Genomic DNA, 21855 nt, shown 5'->3' on the forward strand with positions numbered 1-21855 from the left:
CACCTGACTTTGGGGCATGTGAGTCTGAGTGAGTGGTTACAGGTGTAGCTGTGGGACTCAGTGGAGACTATGGCCTGACTATGGGACTCAGTCAGGGATGAGGGGGTGGCTAGAGGGATGCTATGGGGCTCAGCTAAGGCTAAGAGGAACTGTGGGGTGTCTACGCTTGGAGGGATGTCTGGTTAGTGGGGGGTTTTGGATGGTAACAGTGTGGCTGTACGGGGTGGCTAAAGGCAAGTTATGGGGCTGGTGGACGTTGGGGGTTGTGGGGCTTTGGAGCGATGGAGGTACTGGGACTCAATGGGGTGGCTAAAATCAAGGTTGGGGGCTATGGGATGTCTGGAACAATAGGGAGCACAGTGAGGGACAATGGGGAGGTGTGGGGTGGCCGCTTACAGGGAAGTTATGCGGCAAGAGCTGCTGAGCTTCCAGGCTCACCCTGGAGTCTCCAGGAACCAAACATTACGTCACAAGCTGAAACCTCCAGGAATCAGCAACCCTCTGTGAGGTGGGCTGGAGCGCTGCAGGGGTGGGGCGCTGCTGGGGGGGCTAAGTGAAGGGGTGGGATAACTAGGAGCTATGGGGAGCAAGGGGGGCTCAGTGACGGGGTGGGAGCTAGGGGCAGAATTGGTCTCTGGGGGGTCAATGGGGTAGGGGGAGCTCAGTGGGGCTAGGGGGCAGCCTGGGGCTCAGTGAAGAGACCTGAGGACTCAGGAGAGGTCACAGGTCGGAGGACCATGGGGTACTTGTGGGGCAGAAGGGCTCTGGGAATGGTTGCCCTTTGCCCCATACGCCATTTCCGGTCCCACCCGGAAGTACTCCTCCCCCCCGCATTTCGCACTCTCTCCTTTCTCGCGGCCTGGGAGGCGGAAAGAGCCGAAGCCATTCTCGCGTCTCCGGAAGCAGCCGAAAGCGGAGCCGCCTGGAGGCGCTCGGAGCGGGCGGAGCCGAAGAGCGGTCGGAAACATCCGAAGCCGCGACCCGGGCGTAGGCGGAGCCTCCGCGCAAAGGAACTCGGAGAGTCCCCGAGCGTCGGCGGAGATCCCCGAGCGGGTGGCGGAAGGGGCCGAGCAGAGACGAAGATTCCCGAGAGCGGGGCGGAAGCGGCCGAGCGCCGGCGGAGATCCCCGAGCGCGGGGCGGAAGGGGCCGAGCGGGAGGCGCTGCGGCCTGTGCGGGAGCGAGGCGGGGGCCGCGATGTCCGACTTCGACGAGTTCGAGCGGCAGCTCAACGAGAACAAGCAAGGTGGGGGCGGGGCGGCGCCGGGAGCGGGACGGGGCGTGGGGCGGGACCCCATGGGGCCAACAGGGTGCGTGTGGGGCGCCCTCCCCGCCCCATGTGCCCCCCCGCGCCGGCCGCGCGTCCCCCTCCCCGGCTCTTCTCCCCCCCCGCGCGCCCCATAGCGCGTCCCCCTCCCCGGCTCTTCTTGCCCCCCCCCGGGTCGGCCCCGCGGCTCTTCCCCCCCCCCCGCGCCCCATAGCGACCCCCCCCCCCCCGGGCCGGCCCCGCGGCTCTTCCCCCCCCCCCGCGCCCCATAGAAACCCCCCCCCGGGCCGGCCCCGCGGCTCTTCCCCCCCCACCGCGCCCCTTAGCGCCCCCACGGTCCCGCCCCATAGTGCTCCCTACACCGCGTCTCCTATATCCTTGGTTCCCCTGGGTCTCCCCCTTCCCATACCCGCCTCTCCCCCCGCAGCTGTCCCTGTGGAGCTCTGTGCTCCATAGCTCCTCTGCCCAGACCTATGGGTTTCCCGGCCGGGTTTCCCACTAGCCTCATCGCCCCTCTCTGCCCTAAATTTCCTTAGCTAGTTCCGTAGCTCTCCTGCCCTAGAGTCTCCCAGCCAGCCACATAGATCCTGGGCTCCGTACCCCCCTGCCTTGCTGGTCCCCACCAGCCCCATTTCTCCCCTGTCCATAGACGGGGGGCAGCGGGGGGGGCTGTTAACCTTCTTTTTTAGGCCCTCACAATGTGCTGTCAAAGCACCCACCCACCTCTCCTCCCATAACTGGCTGGCAATGGGGCAGGGCCGTTGCCTGTGGTTCCCCACATGGCTGTTTGGCTCAGGCCTCAGTTTCAGCCTTATGGCCAGGGCTCAGCACCCTGGGCTCCAGCCCCACTGCTGCCTCCTGCCGTGGGCCCCAGTGGGTCTGACATTCACCCTATGTGTAGGACTCTCAGAATTCTGCTCATGGGCCCCCAGGAGGCCCCAGATCCCTGGCTGAGACTCACTCCTATACGCCATCCCCTCCTGCTCCTGCCTCCCACATAACCCCAGTTTCCCTAGTCCTGACGTCCCTCCTGAGCACTGTGCCTTTAGCATCCCTTCTCCGCGGCCACCCTTCCACAGCCGGCCCCTTATCTCCTTCCAGCCAGTGCTCCCCAGCTTCTGAGTGCCTGTCTTCCCCCGCCCCCCCCGCACCACATGGTCTTGGAGCCCATCCTACTGCCCCCGAATTCTGCATCCCCCTCCACTTCCCCCCTCTGGTAGCATCTGCCTGCCTGCCCCCAAACTCCTGCCCTCAGTGCCCCCTGCCCAATATCCCCCACAAGCACCCGTTTGTCACAGCCTCCCAGACTGGCCTTGCACTCCCCGACTCACCTGTGCCTCTCTCATTCCCAGGCTTGCACCCCACAGCCACCTGCACCCCTTCTGCCAGCCACTGCCCTCCTTGGCATCCCCTAGCCAGCCCCTGCTCCTTGTGCCCGACACTCTCCACCTGGTAACATCCCCTTGGGGAGAGACACTGAGCTCCATTATTAACCCTAGCCTGCTAAGGGGGGAGTTGAAACATGTGGGTATGTTTCCCTGGGGGGGGGACCGCTCTGCCTGGGGTAGGGAGTGGTAGAGAAAAGCAGGAGCCAGATTCAGCCCCTTCATTGCCGGGGACTCGGGGGACGACACGACGACAGGACTCCAGTTTATCCCCTTTGGGGTTGGAAACCAGTGTCCCATCCATGGATGGTGAGGGGCAGGTGGCACTGTGGGGGCACTTTGGACTGGCATCATAATCCTAATGCCTGGATGCTGGGGAGGTGGCAGATAGAAGGGCGTGTGAAGGGCCAGATGTGACTCTTGTACCTGTTAAAGGATTGGGGTGGAGGCCGAGGTTTGCTCCTGTAGGGAAACCCCTTCCTGGATCCATGCTCTGCTTACGCTGGAAGGGTTTAAAGTCCCTTGTGTTTGGGGACGAAGCACATGGGATGTCCTGTTCTGGGATGCAGCTGGAACCTCTTCCAACTCCATTCCTATCAGCAGTTCCCCTGTAAAACCACCAAAAGATTGTATTTGGAGAGTGAGCTTCCGTCAAAGTGGAGGGCAGCTCCGAAGCCCTTAGAGCCAGGTTCCTATTAAAAGTATAAAGCCATTAAAAATAACCCCTCAGAGGTGTGGGGTTTTATATTCCTCAGCTTGGCAGAATTTGAGGGGGTTTTTAAATGTTCAGTTGTGCAGACAGTATGAGATTTTTACTCTTTTTAATTTGCTGGCTCACATTTTCACAGTAGTACAAGACTATGGGACTTAAACTTCTCTAGCCCTTCAAATTTTTCAGTAGCTCAAAATTATGGATAAACATTTACCTATTTAAATTTTTACAGTTGCACAGGGTTGGGGCGAGTAAATCTTTTCCGTGGGCTGCTTTTGTTTTCATAGTTGTGCAAAATTATGGCCTTTAAACTTTTTTCTGTTTATTTAAATAGTTACGTTGTGTGAAATTTGGGGAGGGGTGTGGCAAGCATTTTTTAACAAGATTCCCATTGATTTGAATTTTCACAGTTGAGGCAAATTCTGGGTGGGTTTATACACTAATGATCTAATGCAGTGTTACTCAGCCTTTTTTATAAAGTATCCCTTTTTTAAACACAAAAGATTACAACTGCACCCAGACTTGTACACATACCATCGATAAGAAACAGGACCCAAAGGTAATCTGAGGTCTTGAAACTTGCCATTCAACCTGTCCAGATTACTGTACTTTTTTCAGGAGTCAGATTTGTTTTGTTTACCACCAAATTACACTTCACTTCAAAACTAGTTATTTCCAAAACCAAGCAAAAATATAATTGAAGACGACTACTGAAAACTGTATGATTGTCTACCATCTTATTAAAGTAAATTAATTGGAATAGAAATATTGTGCTTACATTTCAGCATAAGCAGTAGAAGCAAGTCAGTGTCTGAATAAACTTTTAGATAGTACTGACTTTACTAGTGTTTTTATGTAGCTGGTTGCAAAACTAGGCAAATATCTATCTGAGATGATATACCCCCGGAAGGCCTTGATGTACCCCCAAGGGTACATGTACCCCTGGTTGAGAACACTCATCTAACTCCACCTCTTGTTTCATAAGGAATTGAGGTGGGGCTCTGCTCTCAAGGAGCATTTTTCATACTCTGTCCATCTGTAGGTATCAGTGATCACTGATGAGAAGTTTTTCCATCTGTTTGCGGGGGGGGGGTGTGCAAATAGGGGTGAAAGATGTTTTCTGAAAGTTACCTGTAAAACCCTGCCCCGGTGGTGCCTAGGCGCTGCTCATAATGCAAAGCCAACCTCTGCTGTCACAGTCCTGCCATGGTCCCGGCTGCTTGTTTTCAGAGGTGACAATCGGCCATAGGCCTATGGCATGGTTTGGGGGAAGGTAGCTGTGTCCCGTAGCATCCAGGCCATAGAGGAGCTGTGTTTAATTCACTGCTTGCTCATAGACTCCCCTCAGCGTGCCCGTTTCCCCGTCCATAAGATGGGGCTAATAGGACGGCTTCCCTGTTAAAGTGCTTGGAGATCCCCAGCCGAGAAGTGGGAGTGGTCTGAAAAAGGCAGCGGCACAGGGGAGCTGAGAAGGGAGCTCTCTTCAGGACTGGGAGGTGGCTGGCACGCACAAGTCCCCAGGGCTGGGTAATCACCAGAGCTGAGCAAGGGGGTTTGCCTAATTTTGTAGTGCAGGAGACTGGCCGAGCTCCCTGAGCTCAGGATGTGCTGGGAACTCTGAGTTGCTGCCCGTTGAGCTGAGTGGCCCTGTCTGTAGGACGTTAGGTGAGATACAGAAGGCCCAGCTCGCTGAGCCCAGCAGTGCCGCGTGAATCCTCTGGGCACAAGCGCGGTCATCTCTCCAGTCTAAACATTGTCTCGTGAGTGGGTTTCTCTGTGGCTGTTTTACCCTCTCCCGCCCCCTTTCCGACAGTAACAGCCCAGCAGTGAGCATGTGGTACTGCTGAAGCTGTGACTCAGCCCCCCTCCCCTCCCCGCTTCAGTAATGCCCTGGTAGCCTACAAACCTGGCCTGCCCAGGATTCAGGCCTGTAGTGGCTCGGTGGTTTAGGGGCGCAGTCTGTCGACTTAAGGCTCACTTGACCTTACGTTGGCCAGAAATGGCTGTGGGGCAGTCGGGTGATTGCTCCCTTGAGCTCCTTTGGCTCTGAATCTGCTGAGCACCAGGGAACTTGGATTTTGTGCAGGATCTGGGGTTAAAATGGGGGTCCCCCCTGTTTTTTGCAAGGGCCAGGGGCTATCCCCCTCGGCTCTGGGGACAGGATTCACACCTAGCTTCCTGCTGTCTATCTGTATCATTCCGAGCTTTTACCTAGAACTTTTCCTCATGCCTGTCACCAGCTTTGGTATGTTTCCCTCCCAACACCCCTGTGGGGAAACTGAGGCGCATCCTGGCTATGTAAGTGACTCAAAGATGCACAGTCTCTGGCGGAGGAGGGAATTGAACCAGCATTTTGGCTGACACCCAAGCTGCTGGGCTAGAAACCCACACCTGGGAGCGTGGCTTATTCCTGCAGCTCTCCCTTGTCCTGGCTCCCAAGCAGGTGCCCTAACTCCTAGCTCTGGCTGTCTCCCTGCCCCCACCAAGAACTCCCCGCTCTGCCAGATGCAGACGGCTGGGTCACCAGCTCAGCCTCACAAATGAGGCTTTGTATGGCCAGGCCCATGACACTGGCCTTTGTTATCCCTCCCAGCACAGCTGTGGGCGCCTGGCCAGGTCTCTGCCAGGCTGTTCCTTCCCCCAGCAGTCCAAAGCATCTGGTGTAAAACCAAACCCTGCAGTGGAGATGCCTGGGGAAGTGGGGTTTGAGACCACAGCCCCTCTGGCTACATCTAGCTCCTCCCATCTCCAGTTTTGGGGGGGACACTGAGGCACAGAAGGGGGAGGTGTGGGGGAAGAGAAGGGGAGGCTAAGGGGCTGGTGGGGGAATAAAGAGGAGCTGGGAAGCTGGTGGGGGCTGGGGGAGGGGGTACTGTGGGGTGAGGAAGTGGAAGGGCCCCCTTAAGGGGACTTGCAAAGCAGTAGGGAAGATGGGGGTCTGGGTGGGTGGCTGGCTGAGGAAGTTATGAGGCAGGGGGAGCGATACTGGGCCATCATGGTAATGCTGCAGGAGCTCTGGGCAGGTATATTTGAATAAGCTGATTCTTTACCCCCCCCCCCCAGCGGAAAACCAACCAACCAAGCCAAAGCCAAAGCAAGGCAGAGTTGCTGTAATTGAAGAGCCTGTTACAATCCCAGCAACCTGGCCCTGTTCCCCCCCGCTGTAGCGCAGGGCGCGTTAGCACAGCTCCCATCCCTGGAGATCGCCATGGCAGGTTCTCAGTAATTCCTCAAAATCAGGCCAGTGGCTTCACTTGGGAGGCGGGGGGGTTGACTGGGGCTTGAGCAGTACGGTGTGTGGTGGGGGTGGGGTGCACCGCTGCGCCTCTGAGCTAGAGGCGTGTTTCAGTGACACATTCGACAGCAAGAGCAGAGCCGGAGGTGTTTGAGGCAGTGAAATCCAGTGGTTAGATCACCAGCGTATGAATCAGGGCTCCTGGTTTCTAGCCCCAGCTTGGGAGGGGAATGGGGTCTAGTGGTTAGAGCAGGGCAGGTGAACCGGCATTGCACGGCTAGGTTCTGTGTCCTGTTGGGTCAGGTTTACAGAGTTAGTTGAGCACCTAATTCACTGAGACCCAGCTGACTTGCAGTGGGCATCTGGTGCCAAATGTGCTTAGGCACCTCATGTGACGGGCCAAAGCACCTTTTAAGTCTAGGGGAGGGCAGGTGGGCTGTGGAGCAGGTGGCGTCAGCGTTGCGCCCTGGCATTTTGGGCAGCCTGTCCCTGTTCTGTAGGCCGGGCGGGGCCTGGGTAGATCTCCACATCTGCCTATGGTAGAAGGTCACAAGGCTTGGCGTAGAGGTGCAGCCCTCTCCCTGCAGACTACAATTCCCAGCATGCCCAAGGGGGAGCCGGCTGCCCCTGGGAGATGGAGGGAGCATGGCTTGCTGGGAGTTGGAGTCTCCCAGGGCTGCCTCAGGCAAACTTAGCACCTGTCACTTCCGCTGGATCTGCAGCTGCCGTCCTGGGCAGCTCCTCGGGGAGCTCAGCAGCTGAGTGATGGAGGGTGTTGCGTGTCCCCCGCTAACCCGCGTGTCCTCCACCCCCAGAGCGCGACAAGGAGAACCGTCACCGGAAGCGCAGCCATAGCCGCTCGCGGAGCCGCGACCGGAAACGCCGCAGCCGGAGCCGGGAGAGACGCAACAGAGACCAGCGCAGTGTCTCTCGGGACCGCAGGCGACGCAGGTACCTAGGGCGGGGTGGGCTGGGCCTGGGGAGCTCGCCCCAGGCCCCCTTTCTGCTGGGAGCCAGGACTCCTGGCTTCTAAATCAACAGTCCCTCTAATTCTCCCACCCACGCCGGGGATGAGGTTTGTTGCCGGGGCTGAAATGCAGGCGACGCGCAGGTGTGCACATCCCTGGTAGAAGCAGAGCCCCCTGGATCCAGACGTGTACAGAGAGAGCAGCTGCGTTAGATTAGCCTCGCGGAAAACTCGCGGCTCAAAGCGGAACATTTGTGCGGGAGAGTGAGAGAGAGTTCTGAGCGACGGGCGGGTCTGGACGAAGGCACGTGCGTCCCGGGCAGGCCCCGGCGTGGGAGGGGAGCGCGTTGGAGCCAGTGTGGGGCGCCGAGAGAGATGGCGACTGGGCGGGTTTGTGTGTGAGGGAGACCTGCGGTGCGCCCTGCCTGTGGGGGAGGTCTAGGAGATCCCGCCCAGGCACTGTCTCTTGAAGGCACTTGCACCAAACAGCTTTTTCAGACCCCAGCCGCTCTTCTGCTGCTCGGCCAGCGGCCTGCACAGCCGAGATCAGGGTGTGTCCCCACGCGCCATACGCCATATCAGCGCCCCAGCTCCAGACGGGCGGCAGTGGGGTCCCGGGAGTAGCTAGACAGGGCTGTGAGGAGCAATGTGGCTGCAGAGCAGAGGGCGGAAGGCCCACCGGTGCCATGCACGGCTCTCCATGTACTCCTGGGCGTCCATGCAGCTGCAGGGTTACAGGGAACACGGCGTATGCTTGCTGTGTAGGGAGGTGGTCATGTCCAGTGGTTAGAGCAGAGGGCTAGCTGCTGGGATTCTGGGTTCTCTCCCTAGTTCTGGGAAGGGAGTGGGGTCTAGTGGTTGGAGTGGAGGGGCCAGGAGCCAGGACTCCTGGGTTCTGTTCCTGGCTCTGCAGTCACTAGTTCTGGGACCGGTATACCTATGGGGGGGAATAAATCTCTCCCCTTGCTCCCCAGTGGCAGGTGGTTAACCCAGGCTATTCTGCGGGGGCCGTTCTCAGACATAACTCCCCTCTGCTGGGGCTTTTGAGGGTGTGGGGGGAGTCCCTCCCCGTCAGAGCCCAGGCAGCGTGGATAGCATTCTGCCATCCCACACATGCAGCCAGAGCTCTTTCCTTTGAGTTGGCAGGCTGGGGCCCTAAATGAGCCACCCTGCCTGACTCCGCTTGGGTTACCCCACAGCTGCCGGCATTAATGCCCCGGAGCTGTGTGCCGGTGCCCTCCACCGCCTCCATTCTCACCAGCCAGAGCTGTCCTCTGCCCCCTGCTCAGCTCGCCCCCAGGCATGCTGGCTGCTTATAAAACCTGTCAAACGTGGCCATGGGGCTGAAACTCTCGGGGGGGTTCGGAGCAGGGTGGAACAGCCATGTAAGCCTCTTCAGGGGGATTAGAGTGGCTGAGCTGCCTGGAGAATCTGTCGGAAGTTTCCTCTGCCCTGAACGGGAAGGGGAATTTTGAGCCAGACCACTGAAGTGGGTGTCTGGCCTTTGGGTGCCGTTGGAGGAAGGCGCCTTGTGTTTTGCAGTGCTCGACTTGGCCGGCGCTCCCATCGCCCCCAGAGTATTGCCAGGGACTGACCGGCTAGCACAGGAACGAAGCCATAAAGGAGCACGAAAGGGCCCAAAGCTGACGTTTCTTTTCTCTCCCCTCTGCAGGTCCCCCTTGAATCTCGCTGGTCCGCTGAGGTGAGTGCTGTTGTCCTGGCTGCGTAGGTGGGAAACTGAGGCACAGGAGGGCCTGGCGTATCCCCAGGGTGGAGGGGTTCTGTTTCGAAGAGCAGAGCTGTGCTGCTGGGTGCTGGGCTTGGCTGAAGAGGGGGGTGCTGCTCCCCTCTCTGAGGGGCGGGGGTGCGGTGCAGGAGCTGCCGCTTCTGCCCCATGACGCCTCTCTCCTCTCTCAGCAGCCGCTCCCCCCGGCATGAGAAAAAGAAGAAGATCCGCAAGTACTGGGACGTGCCGCCCCCTGGGTTTGAACACATCACCCCCATGCAGTACAAAGCCATGCAAGGTATCTAGTCTCCGTCCCTCCCTTCCCCAGGCACCGTCTGTCTGAGCAGGGAGCAGCCCTCTGCTGCCTGCCCTGGTCCTCTTCCAGCCCCACCCCTGCTCCCTCTGCCCTGGCAACCCGGGTGGGGGGCACGGCTTTTGAACGTGTGGATTGGTGTCTCTCTCTCCTAGCCGCGGGTCAGATTCCAGCCACAGCTCTCCTCCCAACCATGACCCCCGATGGATTGGCCGTCACCCCCACCCCAGTCCCGGTGGTTGGCAGCCAGATGACCCGACAGGCCCGCCGCCTCTACGTTGGAAATATTCCCTTCGGCATCACTGAGGTACTGCTGGCTTGGGCAGCCTGGCTGCTGCTCTCTCTTGTCCGTGTGTCGCCCGCATGCGCCGCCTGGGACCGGTGGAGCAGCGCCGGAGGATGTAACTTTTCTCTCCAAAACAGGGGGAGCGCTGGCAGCAAAGGAGAGCCGAACGCGTGGCGCTGGGGGCGCGCCATGTGGCTAAGCACATGGGCAGCTTCAGGCTAACCTGTAGCGCCTGGCTGGGGCCGGCGCTAGGTGGCTGGAGGGTGTACCGGTCCGGCAGCTGGCATAGCCGTGGCGGGGGTCAGCCCCCTGGCTGAAAACTGGGGGTGCCTAGGGCGGGGGTGGCGCTGGGACTCTGCCTGCTGTTGGGAATCGGTAGCTGGCTCTGTCCCGAGTGGGCTCCGATCTCAGTCTCTCTCCCTGTGACACATGCAGACGCGTCTCTCTGCCAACCCCCCAAATAGTGCAACCCGGGGCTCCGTTCACCCTCTTCACTCCGGGACTTGGTAAGGGGAGCGCTGGGGTAGTTTTAACATCCGCTCTGGCGACCCCTTGTTTAATTTGTCCTGCTGGGGCCAGCTCCCCCTCCAGCTAGCGGTAGGGCCTGGCTGTCTCTCTTATTATTTTAATTTGACTCTCGCTCAACCAAAAAACCAAGATCAAAAAGTTGTTTCCATTTCTTTTTAAAGTGAAAATTGTGGGGCTGAAATCCCTCGTAGCACAAAAGTTTGCTACCATCGCGCAAGGCAAGTAGGCTGTTCCGGTTTTCCCACCTGCTCTTTGCTATCTATTTGAAATTCCGGCGGCCTCTGGCCGTGCCGCCCTACATCACTCCCTTCCCGGCTCTCTCTCCACAGGAGGCCATGATGGATTTCTTCAATGCTCAGATGCGCCTTGGAGGGCTGACCCAAGCCCCTGGCAACCCTGTCTTGGCTGTGCAGATCAACCAGGACAAGAATTTTGCTTTCTTGGAGGTGAGTGGGTTGGTTGTTCGGTCTGTGTAGCACCTGGCACGATGAGGCCCTGGCCTGCAGCTCCTATAACATCCTCAGCTGGTGTCCGCAGGCCCAGAAGGGGGTTTTTGAGAAAGCCGTAAGAACATTTCAAGGCTTGAAAAAGTTCGTGTAGGGAGTCAGGCTAGGAGGTTAAGGGGTTACATGATCTGTCTTTTAAGTACATAGAAGGGGAGCAGAAATTTGAGCTTGGGCCCTTAAGTCTAGCAGAGCAAAGTCTAACCCAGTGTGTCTGAACCAGAGGTACATGTGCCCTTGGGGTGTGCCGAGGTCTTCCAGCAGGTTCATCAACTCAGCTAGACATTTTCCTAGTTTTATAACCAGCTACATAAAAAACACAGGTAAAGCCAGTGCCACCTAAATGTTCATTCAGACACTGACTAGTTTCTACGGCTACATGTGCCTCACGCTGAACTGTGGGAACAATGTTTCTGTTCCAATTCATTTATTTGATAAGAAGATGGCAGAAAGTCAGCCAGTTTTCAGTAGTCATCTCCTGTGATAGTTTTGTAGGTTTAGTGAGTGAGGTGTAACTCGGTGGTTGCAAAACCCAATCTGCCTCCTGCACAGGGCACAGGAATCTGGACAGGTTGAATGGCACTTGGTTCAACTCTGATTACCTGAGGGCCAGGTTCCCCTTTGGGGTACACGAGGACAGTCTGGAGGTACTTAGAAGTATTTTTTTGTTTTGTTTTTGTAAAATATTTTGGAAAACAAAACTAAACAAAAAGTTGAGAATTGCTGGTCTAACCTCCAACATCTGCAAGTTGGAGCTGGACAAATTCAGACAGGGAATGAGGTGTAAATTTTTAACTGTGAAGGGAATTGACTGCTGGAGCAAACTCCTGAGGACTGGACTGGCACTTCCAGCACCAGAAATTGGCTTTTTCTAACAGATCTGTGATGGTTTCAGCAGGAGTTAATTGGGAGGGACTTTGCCTGGCAGTGGGATGTCCCAGCGGTCCTCTCTGGCCATAGTTGGGATGGGTCAGTTCTCTGTGAGTCAAAACAAAAAGCAGTCAAGTAGCACTTTAAAGACCAGCAAAATGGTTTATTAGGTGAGCTTTCGTGGGACAGACCCACTTCTTCAGACCATAGCCAGGCCAGAACAGACAGACCAGACCAGCCGGGAACAGTCTGTTCTGGCCTGGCTATGGTCTGAAGAAGTGGGTCTGTCCCACAAAAGCTCACCTAATAAACTATTTTGTTAGTCTTTAAAGTGCTACTTGACTGCTTTTTGTTTTGGTAGTGTATAGACTAGCACAGCTCCCTCTCTGTTACTGTTCTCCGTGAGTGGAAGCTGTGTGCCACTCTGGTCTCCTCGCTGCGTAAGTGAGAGGGATCCCTTTAGAAGGATGTGGGGGAAGAGCTACAGGAAGGATGGGAAGGCTGGGGGAGCCTCCCTCGTAGTCAGAGCCAGAGGCTGAGGTGCTTTAGTTTGAATGTGAATTGATCGGAGGAGATTCCCACAGGCAGAGGCCATTTCAGGCCAGCGCAAAGAGGTGGGAGCGGCTGGAAGAGGAAGAGAGACATTCTGAGGCAGGTTTTTCTGGTAGGAAAATGAGTCTTAGGTGTTACAGAGCTAGGGTCAAGGTGACGCCTGTGTCTCAGTATGTGGAAATTCATACTGGAGTCTCCTTCTGAGAGCCCCCTCCACCCCCAAAGTTACAGAATCAGAAATGCAGGCTGGAAGGGACCTGGAGAGGTCACTGAGTCCAGCTCCCCTGCGCTGCGCCAGGGCCAGGTATCCCTGGACCAGGTCTGCTGGAGGTTTGTCCAGACTTGTTAAAAACCTGCAGTGATGGGGCTTCTGCAGCATTCCTTGGACACCAGCACTCCCTCTGTTTTCCATCCATTGGGGAATAAATTTTGTTGTGTGCCCCAAGCCATGTGCACCACCAGTAGAAACACTGTGGATGCTCAGCTGGGCAGCATCTGAATTTCTGGGCAGCTGTTCAAGTGCCCAGATTACAGGGGATGCTGTTGGACCCCCAGAGCTCCACTACCCTTATTTTCATAACAGCCACAGATGGAGCCTGAAACGCCCTGCCCTGCCCTGCCTGCAGTGGGAACACCTGGTCCCTGACTTCCTTGCAATACACATTTGAAGATTGTTCTTAGGTCTGGTTCTGCCCCCTCCCCACAAATCTTTTCTCCAGGCTAAAGAGTTCCTGTTTTTAACCCTTTTCTTGGGTCCAGTTTTCTTACCCTTTCTTACCCTGTTGGTTGCTCTTCTCTGGCCTCTCTCCAGTTTGTCCACATCCTGCCTCAACTATGACTCCCAGAACTGGGTCCACTCCTCCTGGCGGGACCCTCCCAGTGCTGAGTAGGGCAGGACGTTGGCCTCCCGTGTCTTACCTGTGATGCTGTGTTAATACAGCCTGTGAAATCGGCCTTTTCCACAACTGCATCCCGTTCAGTTTGTGAGCTGCTCTGGCCCCCAGGTCCTCATCAGTTGTTTGGTTCCCCTTTCCAAGGGCAGGGCTTTGCGTCTGTCTCGATTGAGTTTTATCTGGTTGATTTCAGAGAGTTTAGAATTCTGTCCCTGCCCTCCAATGCACCGGAGGCCCCTTCCTGCTCAGTCCCCTCTGCAGGTTTTATAGGTAAATGTGCTTCCCCTTTTCCCGGTCACTAGTGACAGGGTTGCCCCATCTTGGGCCCAAAGCTGATCCCCTCTTGGAGCCGGACTCCCAGTCTGACCGCGACCCGTTGCTAACTAGTCTGGGAGTGCCAGCCTTTCCACTGGCTGAGCACCCACTGGACAGCAATTTTGTCTGGGCTTGTTTCTCTGATTTGCTTACGCAAAGGTTGTGGAGAACACATCTGGTTGGCCACTTGCCCCAATCCAGCAGGCTGGTAACCCTGCCAAGGCGGTGGTTAGGTTGGTTTGGCATAGGGTGTTCCTGGCAAGTCTCTGCTGGCAGTTTCTTGTAAGCCTGTTGCCCTCTGGGTGCTCAGAAATCACCTGTTTCATCATTGGGTCAATAACAGGCTGTAGGATCAGCCCCAGGGCCTGCAGGGTGAGGTCTCTGGACTCTAGGCCTGACCTAGATGGTGCCAAAGGTGCCTTCTGGGCTTGGCATGCAGGGGATTATGCGATCACAGTGGGGGCGATGGTGCTGTTGGCCATAGAGAAGTGGCACTAGTCTGTCTTAGCAGGGACGGGGCTGGACTAGACTTTGTCACATATGTGGCAGCACAGCAGTGGGAGTACTGCGGTGATGGGCAGCCTGGAATGGTGAGTGGGCTACACGAGGGGCTCCCCATCTCAGTGGGCGGCAAGATTGTCGTAACCTCAATGGTCTCCTAGGATTTGCGGGGTGGGCCGACTGAACCCTTCCCCGGCTCTCAGTCACTGTTACGTGCAGGCAGCACGCACCTCCCCTCCCCTGCCCTGGCTCTACGTGCGTCCACTTCAGTAACACTGGTAGGAAAAATGCTACACGGATGGAAACCAGCAGCTTCTGGCAACCGTGCGCGTGAGCAGCAGTGGAGAAAACATCTCACAGCCGCGCATAGAACCCCCGATGGGCCACGGGTTGCTTACTGCTGGGTTGGTGGCTGAAGGGGCCCATTGCGGGGAGCAGGAATCTAGGGCCCGGGGTAGCCAGTGCAACTCCTCACCCCATGATCGCACTGCGGCCGGGTCCGTCCGGCATTCGGAAAATGAGATGCTGGCATGGCTGATGCGGGGTGATCCAGAGCTGGGAGGGAAATGCTGCCCACCCCTCCTGGGTATCGAACGATTCTGGCTGAAAACTGCAGACTGTGATATTTCAAGGCTGACGGGCTGCTGCCGTGCCTTGGGGGAGTTTGAGCTCATAGTTCCTGCTTCTGTTCAGCCTGGGCCACCAGTTCAGGCTCCATCTCCCTGATGCAGCAGCTGTCCTGTGGGGGAGGTAGGTCGTGCAACACGGGAGTTTGTCCTGCGGGAAAGAAATCCAGCTAGTAGAGAGGAGCAGAGACTACACCTCCCATAAGGCACCTGGGTGGCAGCGTTAAATAGGAATGTTTTGGGTTTCCTGTCTAAAATTCAGTTTGGGTGGGAGTCTTTCTCTCGGCATTAGCACAACCCGGATGTCCCCGTCCCTGGGCGTGAGCTGCGCTCCTCTGCCTGGCTCAGCTAGCCCGGGGGTGACCGGCTGTGCTGCTCGGCCGGCTCCCAGCCCTGCGATCTCACAGGTGCTGTGCCCTCTCCTGGCTGCGCATCCGGGGGTCTTTCTGCAGTGACATTCTAGGATCCGCTCCGGTGCGGGAGAACTCGCTGGCCTGCTAGGGATTGTGGGAAGGCATCGGAGGGGTATTGGCGCTCGCGTGACCTTGCTGCAAAGTGGGCAAGGTCCTGCCAGGTCACACTCCAGCGGCATCAGGGAACCTGGCTTCTCCTGCCAGCCGGCTCAGGGAGGGTAGACTTCAAGCCGCAGGCCAGAAGGTTTTGTGTGTGCCTGGTAGGTTGGGTCAGAACCCTGCTTAGCACCTGGATAAGGGTGGGAGAGACCTTCCAGGACAGCCCTCCCTCCTGGGCCAGCTAGTCTGGGTCTGGCCAGCAGGGGGCGGTGTGCAGGAGGAAACTGACACAAGGGTGTCTTGGTCCTGGCTGGGCTCTGGAGACTGAGTTAGCCAGGCAGTGGTTCTGCTCAGGGGCCCAAACTTGGGGCCGAATCCCTGGCAGCTCACTTGAGCTCAGGGGCTTCACGCAGAGCAGCTGCATCCCTCATCAGCCTCATTTCCCCATCTCTCCTGCAGTTCCGCTCCGTGGACGAGACCACCCAGGCAATGGCCTTCGACGGCATCATCTTCCAGGGCCAGTCGCTGAAGATCCGCCGCCCCCATGACTACCAGCCGCTGCCCGGCATGTCCGAGAACCCCTCTGTCTATGTGCCAGGTGGGTGTTGGGCAAGTGGGCCTGCTCCTTCTCCCACAATGCAGCGGGGCAGGGGAGATCTACTTCCCCAGCCAGCTGGGGGCCGAGCCCTTCCTTGGACATGTGCTGCCTGGCACGGTAACGTAGGCCATGTGGGGCGGTGGAGCGAGGAGCCTGATCCCCAGCCTGGACAAACTGGAGGGAGAGACTGGACGTTCCTGGTCCTGCTCTGTCCCAGGATCTGCCTGTGACTGGTTATCTAGGCCCCAGCACTGACATAGGGCCCCTCTGGGGTGTGTGCAGAGGGCTGGGTCTGGGGACCTCTCTGGGGGCTGGGTATATGGAAATTCCTAGCCTAGTGCTGGGGGGGCAGCTTCTCTGGAGTGCAGGGCCTGTGACTCCAGGCAGCCTGCCCTGTGCTGAGCTCTGCGACCCCGGAGCCATCTGGCAGGACAGGACCGCCTTGCAGCCTCTCCGCAGCACACAGAATGGTTTGTTCCTTGTCTCCCCTGGCAGGTGTGGTGTCCACCGTGGTCCCAGACTCTGCTCACAAGCTCTTCATTGGGGGGTTGCCCAACTATCTGAATGACGACCAGGTGAGCAGAGAGCAGCCGGCAGCCCCCCTCCCAGAGCTTCAACCCAGGAGTGCGTCACTCCCGTAGGGCGCCCAGCCGGGTCTTCTCCCAGCAAGCGGCTCTAGCCTGCTTTCCCCGCCAGCTACAGCCAAGAGCACAGAGACCCTCTGCTGGACGGCGTCTGCTGATGGGAGGGGGTTACTGAGCTGTGGACTTGCCACCATGCCTTGCTGCTACCCACAGCTGGCATTGCCTGGGCAGAGAGCGCAGGGGTGGTGGGGGAGAAGGGAGGGGAGTGTTGTACCAGGTTCCACTCGGGGTAGCCAGCCCCTCCTGCCGCCCAAGCCTACAGAGCCAGCCATGCGGTTACTCGGCTAAATAGCCACTGGGCGGGAGGGGAAACTGAGGCCTGGGGGCCTGCCTGCCTCACCCCCCTCTCTTCCCACCACAGGTGAAGGAGCTGCTGACTTCCTTCGGGCCCCTGAAGGCCTTCAACCTGGTGAAAGACAGCGCCACCGGGCTGTCCAAGGGCTACGCCTTCTGCGAGTACGTGGACATCAACGTCACTGACCAGGTACTACCCTGCCCTGCCCCCTCCGCCCACCCCTCCTCGCAGCTCTGCCGCCCGCCCGCCCGCCAGCCGAGGGGCCTCCTCATCCGCCCGCCCGCCCGCCCGCCGCGGGGGGCGCTCGCCTTTTTTTTTTGTTCCTCTTTGGTTTTTTTCCTCCTCCCCTCCTTGAGCAGGTGAATTTTTCCTCCTCCCCTAGGGAGCGCCAGCCTTTCTCTCCTTTACAGCTCCGGGGCCCCCTAGGCCGCGCCTCATCGCTGTGATCGCCTCCGTTTTCTCTCCCTCCCACCCCCGTTTTTCCCCCCAATCTTAGCCCCAGCAGCCGCCACCACCCAATCCGAAGACCCCAGCTCTGCTCTGTCCATGCAAGCCGGTAAGATCCGCCCCCTCCGAATAAAAGCCCCTCTAGCCAATCCCGGAGCCGCAGCTGCCCCCGCGCGTCGGCCGCAGCCTTATAGAAATCTCAGCGGACTTTCTATATAACGGTGTTTTCTCTTCTCCCGCTGTGCTTTTTGTTATAGCGGGAGGAGGAGGAAGAGCCGTAGCAGCGGGGGCCCTCTGTGCGCTGCATTCCCAGCCGTAGTTGGTCAAATGCAAGTATTGAAATATATATTTTAATGTCTTTTTTTGGAGTTAAAAAAAAAAAAAAAAAAAAGCAAAAAGCACAAACAAAAAAAAAATAAAAAATAAAAAAACAAAGGAAAACCACCAAAATAAAACCAACAACCTGCCAACCGCCCCCACCCCACACCCCCGTCCCCACCCCAGTCAGCCCCGGCGCTGGCAGGAGAGGGGCACCCCGCTGCGGAGAGGGTCTGTAGCTGCGCGTAACGTCAGGACCTCCCCACCCCCTGGAGGGCTTAGAAAGAGCTGGTCAGTGGTGCATGCTGGGCGCGAGGCCGTGGCGCTTGGGTGAGTGGAGAGGGGTGCGTGCGTGTGTCTGTGTGGCTTGGCCCCCGCTGCCGGCCCCCTCCTGAATCCGCTCCCCCCCTTCCTGCCCCCAGCCTGCCTGTGGCGTCCCGTGGTGTGCCCCCATGCTGGCCACAGCCCGGCCTATGGGCCTGTTCCCCTCATCCCCACCCCTCCGCCATTTCGTGTCCAGGATGTGACTTGGGGCTGTCCTCCCCCCACTTCCTGTCCCCAGACTGTGGGCCCCCCAGCCTCTCTGGGTCCCTGTGTCCGTGTCCACCCCCCCGCCCCGCCAAGTAGCCACTTCCTGTGCCTCCCTGCCCACTTCCCGTCCCCAGCCTCTCTGGGTCCCTGTGTCCATGTCCTGTGCACCCCCCACCCACTTCCTGTGCACAGCCTGTCTGGGTCCCCCTCCCCAAGCAGCCACTTCCTGTGCCCCCCAGCCCACTTCCTGTCCCTAGCCTATCTGGGTCCCTGTGTCTGTGTCCTGTGGCCCCCCCCCGCCCACTTCCTGTGCACAGCCTGTCTGGGTCCTTGTGTCTGTGTCTTCCCCCCCGCCCCCAGCAGCCACTTCTTGTGCCCCCCTGCCCACTTCCTGTCCCCAGCCTATCTGGGTCCCTGTGTCCGTGTCCTGTCCCCAGCCTGTCTGGGTCCCAGTGTCTTCCCCCTCCCCCCCCACTTCCTGTCCCCAGTCTCTCTGGGTCCCGGTGCTCCCACCTTCAGCCTCCACTCAGTCTTAGGAATCCCCAGTTGCTCTGTCCCCCCCCCAGTGCAATGCAGCAAGGCCGTGCTGGCTGGCGCCAAGTTCTCCAGCTGGCGTCGTGGCTGGCACCTGGCCTCAGTGCCCCCTGCTGGCCACACGGGCTGTGTCACCTGCAGAGAGACAGGTAACGCTGTTCCTGCTGCACCGGGATCCCAGCCCGCCGCGTAGGCCCAGGGCAGAGGAGAGCTGCTGTGTGAGTGTGGATGCACGTGTCCGTCTGTCTGTCTGTCTGCCCTTTGCGGCTGGGCTGATTGCAGCGGGGGGAGGGCAGCCGGCTGTGGCACGGGGAGCAGCCAGATTCATTTCCCCTCTGATTTCGAAGGCCATCGCCGGGCTGAACGGCATGCAACTGGGCGACAAGAAACTGCTGGTGCAGAGAGCCAGCGTGGGAGCCAAGAACGCCACGCTGGTGAGTGTGGAGGAGGGGGTCCAGTCCCAGCTCTCGGAGGGGCGCGATGCCCAGTGGTTAGAGCAGGGAGCTGGGAGCCAGGACTGCTGGGTTCTATCCCTGGGTCTGGGGGAAGCAGTGGTTAGAGCAGAGGAGTTGGCAGCCAGGGTGCCTGGGTTCTAGTCCTAGCTCCCAGAGGGGAGTGATTCTCACTGGTTAGAGACAGGGGCCTAAGAACTAAGACCACTGTTCCTGACTCAGGGAGGGGTGTGGAGTCTAGTGGTTAGAGCATGGGCCTATGAGCCAGGACTGCTGGGTTCTGTTCCTTGCTCTGGGAGTGGGGTGTAGTGGTTAGAGTGAGGGGGGAGGGGCTGCAAGCCAGAACTCCTAGGTTTATTCCCAGCTCCAAGAGGGAGAGATGCCCAGTGGTTAGAGCAGGCCCCTATGAGCTGGGACTGCTGGGTTCTGTCCCGGGGAGGGCCTTGGCTTAGAGCTGGGGTGGGGGTAGGAGAGTTGGGATCCCCGGGTAGCTGGGCCCTGTGACCTGGTCTAGTCTAGCAGCATCCTGCCAGGTTGGCTGTCCCTGCAGAAATGGCCTCCCCCAGCAGAAGGCGTGTGGCTTGGGAGTGTGGGGAGGGGGGCGTGTCTGCCTGGGGGTCTGGGCCTGAGACCTGTCTCCCTCTCACGCTTTCCATGCTGACTCCCCTATGAGCTGAGTTCTGGGTGCGGGAACCTTGCTGCTCGTGTGCCCAGGTGGGCTCAGGCTCCCGCCCTCCTCTCCGGGCTGGGCCAGCGCTAACTCCACCCCTGTCCCCTTTGCAGAGCACGATAAACCAGACCCCAGTGACGCTGCAGGTGCCTGGGCTGATGAGCTCGCAGGTGCAGATGGGCGGGCACCCCACCGAGGTGCTGTGCCTCATGAACATGGTGCTGCCCGAGGAGCTGCTGGATGATGAGGAGTATGAGGAGATCGTGGAGGATGTGCGAGACGAGTGCAGCAAGTACGGCGTGGTCAAGTCCATCGAGATCCCCCGGCCCGTGGACGGCGTCGAGGTGCCCGGCTGCGGCAAGGTACGGCCTCCTCCGGGAGGGCAGTGGGACTAGTGGGTAGAAGAGGCAGCTGGGCGGCAGAGTGCCTGATGCTGGTAGGGAAGTGGGAACTAGTGGTTAGAGCAGGGGAGGCTGGAAGCCAGGACTGCAGGATTCTGTCCATGGCCTTGAGGAGGGGAGTGAAGGCTAGTGGTTAGCGAGGGTCAGCAGAGGCGGACAGCCAGGATGCTGGGGTTCTGTCCCTGGCTCCAGAAGCAGAGCGGGGTCTCCTGGGTCCAAGGGCGGGAAGGGGGCTCGGGCAGGGCCCCTGGTCTGGGTGCCTGGCTAGTGCCCTGACCCTTCTCCCCTCCATCCCCCAGATCTTCGTGGAGTTCACCTCGGTCTTCGACTGCCAGAAGGCCATGCAGGGCCTTACTGGCCGCAAGTTTGCCAACAGAGTGGTGGTCACCAAGTACTGCGACCCGGACTCCTACCACCGCCGTGACTTCTGGTAGCCGCCCGCCCCTCGCCCTCCTGGCCGCGCGCTCTTTTATGGCCAAAATGGTTTTGCTTTTTCAATTGTTTTCTCCCCTCTCCTGAAGAAGGAAAACTCCCCCCCCGCCGGCGGCTGCCGGTGCTGGTTATTCCATAGTCGAGCCGTCTCCTCCACGTGCCGTGGCCTTGGCTGAGAAGGGATTCCTTGTTCCGGCCCCCCCGCCTGTTCTGGTCTCCCCTCGGTGTGTGTATGGAGTGTCCCCCCGGCCCTTTTATTTCCCCTCGTAATTAAACACTTTTTCCAGTCCCTGGCCTCTGTCCCACGGCTCGTCTGTCTGGGGGAGCGGCTGCCTGAGGAGGGGCGTGGGGCTCCCTGGGGCAGCTGGAACCAGAGGTAGGAAAGTACAGCTGTCTTCTACTCAAGTACAAGGTGCCGGTGTCCTGCTGCAGGACTACTTGAGTAAAACTGCACGTGGGATTGTACTCAAGTACCCAACCTGATAGCAGCTGTGCTGCGCTCAAGTAGCTTTCTGGGTACTTTTCCCACCTCTGGCTGGAGCACGGGTGTGAGTGCCGGGGGGGTGGGGGTGTGGATTGGGTTGCTGACACAGACTGGGGGCCCCCCTTGAGAGCTGGGTGACACTGACAGCCGGAGGCGGGGTCAGGCTGGCTGCCAGGCGGAGCACAGCAAGAGCTGGGGGGAGGGGGCACGGGGGGAGACATCCCTGCCTCCGCAAACTTCCTGGCTGCAAAGACAAGGCAGGCGGAGGGGAAACTGAGGCACAGGGCAGGCTGTGCTCACACCCACTCTCCCTGTGTCAGCAACTCTGGGTAGCGAGGGGCTCAGATAATCCCGTCCCAGAGGGCAGTGCCTCAGGATGAGGTGCTGTGTTTCGTGGGGGACAGACGCTGCATCTGGCCGGCCATCAGCCCTGGGCCCAGCCGGGAGAACTGTGACGCCGGCTGGGGGTTCTGCTCTCAGACAGCTGCAGCAGCGTGCTCCCCCGTCCCCTCCTCCGCCGTGAAATCACACGGTGTCTGGCTTCTTTCGGGCCCACTCAGCCCCTGGCTCCTTCCCTCTACCCACGCCACAGCCAGGCCAGCATCTGTGTGTCTGCCAGTCCCGGCATTCCTGTCCACGCTGCCTGCAACCAGCCAGACCTGCGGCTCTCGCTCAGGGCTCTTCCTGCAGGCAGCCACTCAAGCACCCGCCTCCTCCCCACGAGGCTCTGCGCGTGCGACTCAGGCAGGCACGGATGTTCCAGGGCTGGCTTGGGGCTGCCTTACCTGGGCCTGGCAGGGCAGGGGCAGCCCCCTTCCCTCGCGAGATCCTGGCCTGCAGTGCTGCAGTGTGGCCCCAG

The 21855-nt window shown here is 58.9% G+C and overlaps 1 protein-coding gene across 3 annotated transcripts; it reads left to right on the forward strand.

Annotated features, from left to right (window-relative positions):
- The first annotated feature begins 1085 nt into the window (after positions 1-1085).
- Positions 1086-20801, forward strand: U2AF2 (U2 small nuclear RNA auxiliary factor 2). Of its 3 annotated transcripts, none has more exons than XM_075017806.1 (12): positions 1086-1245; positions 7414-7549; positions 9238-9267; positions 9483-9589; positions 9760-9911; positions 10748-10864; positions 15650-15788; positions 16284-16363; positions 16794-16916; positions 18905-18991; positions 19793-20041; positions 20380-20801. In XM_075017806.1, exons 1-12 carry the CDS (start codon positions 1197-1199, stop codon positions 20512-20514), a joined length of 1404 nt encoding a protein of 467 aa, XP_074873907.1. In that variant the 5' UTR covers positions 1086-1196; the 3' UTR covers positions 20515-20801. The 3 variants fall into 3 exon arrangements, with proteins under 3 accessions (XP_074873907.1, XP_074873904.1, XP_074873905.1); XM_075017803.1 differs by having other exon boundaries at positions 16794-16915; positions 18895-18991; XM_075017804.1 differs by having other exon boundaries at positions 9486-9589; positions 16794-16915; positions 18895-18991.
- Positions 20802-21855: the final 1054 nt, after the last annotated feature.

This window comes from Carettochelys insculpta, chromosome 22, assembly GCF_033958435.1.
Source record: "Carettochelys insculpta isolate YL-2023 chromosome 22, ASM3395843v1, whole genome shotgun sequence".
NCBI lineage: Eukaryota > Metazoa > Chordata > Testudines > Carettochelyidae > Carettochelys > Carettochelys insculpta.